The sequence below is a fragment of the Adiantum capillus-veneris genome, chromosome 29 (genome assembly GCF_014529385.1).
Source record: "Adiantum capillus-veneris isolate H3 chromosome 29, ASM1452938v2, whole genome shotgun sequence".
Classification (NCBI taxonomy): domain Eukaryota; kingdom Viridiplantae; phylum Streptophyta; class Polypodiopsida; order Polypodiales; family Pteridaceae; genus Adiantum; species Adiantum capillus-veneris.
The window spans coordinates 126,932,843-126,940,877 of record NC_140959.1 but is presented as its reverse complement, the minus strand read 5'-3'; the positions used below and the strand labels follow the sequence as shown (position 1 = coordinate 126,940,877).

General features: G+C 41.3%; 1 protein-coding gene across 1 annotated transcript; it reads right to left on the bottom strand.

Moving 5' to 3' along the window:
- Positions 1–284: 284 nt before the first annotated feature.
- Positions 285–1,076, bottom strand: LOC147419903 (uncharacterized). The gene has a single exon (XM_086505230.1). The coding sequence runs from the start codon at positions 1,012–1,014 to the stop codon at positions 490–492; it is 525 nt and encodes a 174-aa protein (XP_086361356.1). The 5' UTR covers positions 1,015–1,076; the 3' UTR covers positions 285–489.
- Between the last annotated feature and the right edge of the window lie 6,959 nt (positions 1,077–8,035).

The window sequence follows — 8,035 nt, the reverse complement described above, 5'->3', positions numbered from 1 at the left end:
ATGGAGAAGTTCTCTCTCTCTCTCTCTCTCTCTCTCTCTCTCTCTCTTCTCTTCTCTTCTTCTCATTCATTTACTATCCATATTGTAGTTACAACATTGTATACTTAATGTCCAGCCACATAAGATAATGGACATCTTCTTTGACAAGTTACAACTGCTATCTTAAATAAAGTAACATGGTGATGAAAGCCCAAGAAAACCATAGTGGTTGACACTTATATGTATGAGAGAGAGAGAGAGAGAGAGAGAGAGAGACACAGAGAAAGGGGGTATGAAGCATGAGAAAAAGAAACCGTGGTTTTTTGCTACTAAGAGATTCTAGCTGTAGAGGTAAACCTTTACAGATGAGAATCAAACAACGATGCGGTTGAAGGTAGAAAGAGTACATGATCTACTGGTGGACGATCAGTGCACAAAGGGGCAAATTTAAAGGAAAGCATGTGCGAAAGGATGCGCTAAGAAAGCAAAAGCAAGCGTCGTGGGACGTGATCAAGGGAGCGCCCCGGGGGGTAGGCGGAAGTGGACGCGCTTGCCCACAACCTCGGTGACGTAGCCACCCCATGCCCAATTGATAAAGCCTCCGTCGCCGAGGTTGGTGAGCACGCCGCTCTTGAAGACGTAGATGTCGACGGGGACTTTCTTGAAGATGCCCGTCTGCAAGACCATATGGCTGTGCTCCAGGCCCAGTAGAGTGTGGACGTGTTGAGTGTGGATGACCACCACGTTGCGAGTGGGGACAGCGGCTCGGAAGTGGTCGCGAATGCCCTTGATGGCTTCATCTCGCACCACTCTCGTAGAGTTGAAGTGCGATGCCATGGTTCGGAAGATCTCTCTGATCTGCTGGATTACGGCGGCGGGGTCCACCTCCACGGTGATGATGCTGCGGGCGTCCACCTTCAGTACAATATCCAGGTGAGTTCCCACCGCCTCCGTCTCGTCCATCAAAGCCTCTGCCTCTTCTTCTCCCTGAGCCAGCTGAGAAAGTTTAGCTGCTGCTGCTGCTTTGTCGGCCATCTCTCTCTCCCTCTCTCTCTCTCTCTGTGCAGTGAATTATCAGCGCCCTCTCCTCCACCACTGCATGCAGCAGCTTCTTATATAACGTTGAAGCGCTCTCTCTCTCTCTCTCTCTCTCTCTCTCTCTCTCTCTCGTATCGACTACTAGTACTAGGTACTTCTTGCTGTCTCCCACATGTGTACGACAAAAAGAAAAAAAACTTACAAAAAGAGGATTGTCAAAATTCAACTCCAACAACTATTACCTTGGCCAAACTTTGGAGTTTTTTAAAAGTGTTATATCAATCTATTACACGCAGCTTGGATTCGGGACAAAAAGCTCACATATAAATGCAATGCAAATAAGACGATGCAGCGTCTTAACTTTGACACAAAGTCCTTTGTTAGACTTGAAAATATCATTTCATAGATTTTTATTTTATTTTTTTTACCAGCAAAGCAGAGATTTGTATTCATAGAAATCCAAAGCAAAAGGTACAGAGTTATAGACCAGCTTTCACAACAACTAACTCTAAGCAGTGATCGGGAGACTCTCCCATACAACATACCGTTCGACATAGTTACAAATGAGATAAATACAAGAACAAACACCTATTCCACCCCAAGTCCATGAAGAGTGCCGACCATGTCCTGCAATTTTTCCATAAAAACTCCCCCTTGGATACCGCTGCATATGCTTCTTTGATAGCTTCACTGTTGGCCTCTGTCATGTTACGGATTTCTTTTTTCTTTAATTCATTGATTCCGAGATCCTGTTCCTCGTCAGCTAACGTAAGGAGGGCCTTTTCAGCATCTTCATTGTTCCTGTTTCTGATGTAGTAAGTGTTGATTTCCGAGATTTTCAGCCTGTAGGTTACAATCAGCAAACACGGTTCTCAGGTGAGGAGCCTGGTAAGCCTCTTCAAACACATAGCAGTTTCTTAGTTACCAGATCATCCAAAGAAACTCATCCCTAGCCTTGTTCCAGTAGGTGGTCAGGATGCCTATCGAGTCACCAAGTAGCAGCTGCTTCCAAGAGACGTGAGAAGCCAAAACAGAATTCAATGGTTCAAGAATAATTTTAGATTGGGGACAGGTCATGAACAGGTGAGCTACCAATTCTACCCCTCTTTTGCACCTAGCACAGACACCAGTAGCGATTCCCGCCTTCAGAAATTTTTCCCCTGTCCAAATTGCTTCGTGAAGAATAAGCCACATCAACACCGACTTTTTTGGTTGGATATTAATATCCCACAATTTCCTGAACTTGAAGCACCACTGTCTACGGTCCAGGCTTACATTCCATCTCCGGTTGAGGGTGATGTGAAGAGGCAGGCAAATGTCGTTGACCACGATCTGGGGATGTTGAATCTTAAATCCTCCCTTCGATCTGAACGCTTTCAATTGGACCGTGTCACAGACTGACAGTTTCCAGCAGCTTCCAGCACGAAACAAGGCCATTTTGCTCATGATCAGGCTTAACTCCCACGGTTGGAGAGGGAATTGTGCTAGAAGTTCATCCCCCGATTTCCATTGATGCTGACTGAGATTCCACAGGTCTCCCCAAGAGGACACTCCTCTTTTATGGCATCGAAGGGATTTTGATCGCAGTACAAATAGATTTCATAGATTTTGTTCCTTTTTTTATTTCATAGATTTTGATCGCAGTAAAAATATTTGAGCCTTAAATGTTAAGCACGACAGTATTCTTTAACATATATTGAAAGCATTGACGCTGACACAAAGTCATTTGTTATTGTACGTGTTAAATTTGATCAGAATAGAAGTACTACAACATTAGTTATTCTGCCATCCAATGGCATTGTTATGCAGGAAAAGGCCATTTGGTAAAATTTTAATCAGAATAGAAGTACTAGAGTAGTAATTATTCCGTTGTTCAATGGCATTGTTATGGTGCATAATGTCATTTGATTAAATTTCATCTGAATAGAAGAATTAGAGCAATAGTTATTCCGCCGTTCAATGGCATGCGCTCTCAAAGAATGTATCCCTCTCTAAATTGTTCATTGAGGCCTTCCTTACCAGGACAAAATCTATACTATATATGAAGCAGCTTAAATTTTTTGAGGAAGGAGAAGGCATCAATGTGTCACTTGTTGGTTCACTTGAAAGAAAATCTCACATTCTTATGAAGCTTGGAATTTGTGAACCTTTTCAACTTTCAACACTCAACCTATCAAGTAAAAATAAAAAGAAGGTTTCATTGTACTTTTCAGTTTACTTTTCCTTTTGAAAGCCAATTGAAGGGTGGCTCAATTTTGCTTTTGAAAAGCCAATGGCTAGAAAAGTTCAAAATTTAAGAACTTGTTTGTAGCGAGTTTACTTCAAGGAAAACTTGGAATCTAGCTAAGATTTTTCAATTAATATACTACACTCCAATTCTAATCGAATATCGATCTTGGATAGCCTCAAAATGGAAGCATGCACATGTGTGTGTGTGTGTCTGTGAGTGAGAGAGAGAGAGAGAGAGAGAGAGAGAGAGAGAGAGAGAGAGAGAGGTCTCAAAAAGAGTACCAAATCTTTTTTCTTTGATCGAAATAATTTTGAAGTAAATCTATGTATTCTATCTCTTTATGGAATTCTCAAGCTCTTATCCATGCAACACATCAAAGAATAGAGCACCTCTCAAATGTGTGCACACAGGTAGTTGATTTATGGCAGCAGAAGCTTGGATAAGCTGATGCAATTATGTGGCCTTCCTAGAGAGAGAGAGAGAGAGAGAGAGAGAGAGTTGCTCACGGCGTCATCAATTGCAAACATAGCAGCATACGCCAGTCAAAACATGTAGAGAGACTGAGGGAGAGAGAGTGAGTTGCTCCACGTCAGTTGCAAAACATAGTAGCACACGCCAATCAAAGCATGTGTGTGTGTGTGTATGTGTGTGGGTTGGGGGGAGGAGGAGAAGAGAGAGAGAGAGAGAGATGTGGCATTAAGTTGGATTGTAAAGAGAAATAGCTTAGGTAGGAACCATTCAGACACTAGGTGCTCTCCCTCATGAGCCTAGCCAGTGCTCACGTGGGAAATCTATCCTGTGTGAGTCGAGCAAGAAATCCTAGCGGTGGGAAATGGGCGTTCACCGGTGTCAAGAGTGGCAGGGCCGGTCATCGTATTGTGGGCTACCCTATTTGTTGGCTTGGCAGCGTGCAATAGGTTGAATGACATGTCATCATGTCGACTCCCTTTGTTTACCCATGAGATGCAACTCTTCACTTAGCTAGCTTGAATATGTAGCCAAACTGCATTGCCAATTGAGAGAGAGTGAGAGAGAGAGAGAGAGAGAGAGAGAGAGTTTTATTGATGTGTATGTGGGTATGAGGGCGTGAGTGTGTGATGGGAGAGAGAGAGAGAGAGAGGGAGATAGAGATAAAATTTCATTAAGGTGTGTGTGGGTGTGAGGGTTCATCTATGTATGTGGAGAGAGAGAGAGAGAGAGAGAGAGAGAGAGAGAGAGAGAGAGAGGAAGCTAGGTGCATCCATGCTTCGCTCCTCTACCATTTCCAGAGATGGAGATGTGTGATCTATTCTGCAAGAGAGGTTAATTGTGTGTGCATTGTCTATCCTTTTTTTTCTCAAGGAAATCTTGGCTAGATTGTGAGCTTGCAATCAAGAAGATCGACAAAATTTTACAAGTTTTAGTGTGAACATTGGCAAATGCTTCAAATTTGGACCAAAAAATTGAAAGAATTTGAAGGGTGTTCTTATTTTAAAAATGATTTTGGCAAGCATTGGGAGCGGCATAATAACACCATAGAAAAACTTTACTCACAAAAGTTAGATATTTCACCAAATACAAAAATTGAAGCAAAGAAGAAAAAGCCTTGGAAAGGCTAAATATAAGTCTATGGACACAACTAGATAGAGAGAGAGAGAGAGAGAGAGAGAGAGAGAGAGAGAGAGATTAGATAAATAGAGAAGGTTGAAGCTTTGTTTCACCAAAGGCTTTGGGAGGCGTGTGTGGAACCAATGTATCAAGGGTTGGAAACACTATTCTCAAACCTTCGTGCTACACCTCCTTCTGTATTGAACTCTTCACACCTCCCACGGAACCTACTAAAGGCTCTTTTACTATACCTACAACAACAATACCATGCATTTTTTAATACTATTATAGATAAACAAATCCCTATTTATACCTCAACTTCAACTTGATGTTCTACTACAGAATTTGCTATCTAGAGTAGATCATTCTAGAGATGATCACCTCTTAGGATCTAAAAATTAAAGCCACCCAAAAAAATAAAGGCCAAGGATGATGACACTCCATTGTTCAAGAGTCTTAGGCCTTTTGCCTCCTCTTTCATTTTTAATCATAGTTCATTATCCTAACTTTTGCACAAGTAGATGTATATTTCTATTGAGTGGCCATACCACAAAAAGAGGGAGAGACAAAGAGAGAAGAGAGTTCTTCTCTTTTGTAAAAAAAACTCCAAGAGACCCTATAGGTCTATCAACAACAAGTTATCAAGTCAAGACGTGTAACTCAAAAGAAAATTGAGAGAACCAATCTATTGCACTTAGTTTAGAGAGAGAGAGAAAGAGAGAGGGAGATCATATTGTCTCTTCAAATATCAAGTATGACCTATGAGCCAAATGAAACATGTCACATACAATTTTGAGCTGATCAAAGACTCTCAAACTTGCAAGGGCATATTGTGCATAAACAAAGGGCTCAGTGCACTAATGCCCTATCTCACACCAAAGAGTGTGGGAGATGAGCTAGACTGTTGCCATGATGTGAATTACAAATAAGGGGATATGTTCAAGCGTGTATGCGTACGCACAGAGAGAGAGAGAGAGAGAGAGAGAGAGAGAGAGAGAGAGAGAGAGAGAGAGAGAGAGAGAGAGATTCCATACAGCAATAAGAGAAAAAAGAAGAAGAGGGGAAACTTTTAATGTCAGAAGTGCAATCCAAAGAGACCTCAAATCTTGAGGAGAAAAAAAGTGAACTCAAAACGGTGATACTCAATGTGGATATTAAAAAAGTGGATACTCCACGTGGATACCAAAAAGGTAGGTTTGCTCTTAGCCACCGCGGCAACGTGCGGGTCACATACTAGTAACTTATAATATCAATGGCAAAGCATGACAGACATAGTCTAGACTCAACGAAAAGCGGGAGAGGTAGGCTCAACAGATGGATGAGACTCTACACAAAAAGCCATATAATAATCTTACTTAATCAATAGGTAGGCTCTAGAGTCAATGAAAAGGGGGAGAGGTAGGCTCGACAGATGGATGGGACTCTACACAAAGCCATATAATAATCTTACTTAATAATCAATAGGTAGGCTCTAGACTCAATGAAAAGGGGGAGAGGTAGGCTCGATAGATGGATGGGACTCTACACAAAGCCATATAATAATCTTACTTAATAATCAATAGGTAGGCTCTAGACTCAATGAAAAGGGGGAGAGGTAGGCTCTACAGATGGATGAGTCTCTACAGAAGCCATAAAATAATCTTATTGATCACTAGGAGTTCAATCACACCTTCAAGTCTTGGTACCCTTGAAATCACAGCTTTAGGTCAATTGTAGCGTAGGAGCTAAAAGAAAACATATGCATGAACACATAGTCCTTCCTTTGGCAGGCCAAAAATTTGACTTGGCCAACACCCAACCTGCTTAGGTGGAACTACGAAGCATAGGGAAAATTATAGAAAGAGTTACTACGATACGGCCGGTAGCTATAAAATCAATCATTTCATTCTAATAGGCCTTTCTCAGCTAGATGGATTAAGAACATTGATGTTTGAATGAAACATTTGCAATATTCTACCATAAAGTTTCTTTTTGATCCAGGATTTTTTCCATTCTTGGGGTATTTTTCTCGTTTTCTTGAGGGTGAAATAAGAGCCACCCTTTGAAAAACACACTGAAATACTCAAAGTATTGTAAAATCTTAGAAATTTGAAGGGCAAGGGTGACCATAGAAAATCATCCTATCCTGCAGAACGAGGTTTATCAAAATTTTATTGCTAAGCCTTGTTGACATAGCAAAATTGCTAGCTCAATGTACGAGATATCTTGAAACTATTGTAGATCCCAAACAAGCGTGAAAAGAACAATCATTGCAAAGACATTCCCAAGGGTATTGTGCATCAACCCAAAACATCATCTTAAACTTTTTTTCATCTAGATGGAATTTGGGAGAGGAAAGTCAACTTCTTCTGATCAACACATGGAGATAAGATAAGTTTTTTTTATCAACATATGGAGGACTTTGGAAAACACAAAACAAGATGAGGCTATGTGGTTGCACAATGAAGATGTTGCAATAACTGATACTAGACTTAAAAAATGAGGATATTGAACTTCCAACCTCCTCCAACTTTTGTCTACAAGGCAAGAGCGCGTGTGAAAATTTGATTGCTTGTCTACATAGTGTCACCAATTCTCATTTTTGGTCTACTTAAATGATTTTTCTCTCTCTAGAACTGGCCATTCTAATGAGAAATAAAAATGACAAAAGGACCAAAACTCAAAAGGTTGTGATTCATACACTTCCTTATGCAAATCACCATTCAAAAATGTAGTCTTAATGTCCAAATGATGTACATTTCAACCATCGTGAGCTAAATGTGTCCACCATGCTGCAAATAGTGGTAGGTTGACACCTTATGCTTGCTTCCACGTGCCTGCGGGTCGAGCTTCGTCCTTAGTTGACATTACATGTTAGGTGAGTTCTCGTTGTGCTGACATCCGTCGCGGTGTATCCGTCCAACATTGGCACCACTATTGGGGACGAAAACCTTAGGTAGGTGACCGAGACTAATCCTTGAGGATTGGGATTTTTGGCTTGCCAAGAGTCTTGTTTTACATTTAAATAGGATCAGAGGGTGGAGGACTCTCTAGGTGTTAGAGGGAGTCTAGAAAGCGTGTGTCTAGCCTAGATCCTTCGACTTAGGTAGATTAGGTAGACCAAGATAGTTTAGGTAGTAGTCGAGTCTTGAGTAGGAATTGGAGTGCTAGAAGTGATGAGAGGAGAGATTGAGAGTCCAGAGAGGCCAGAACACACCCAAA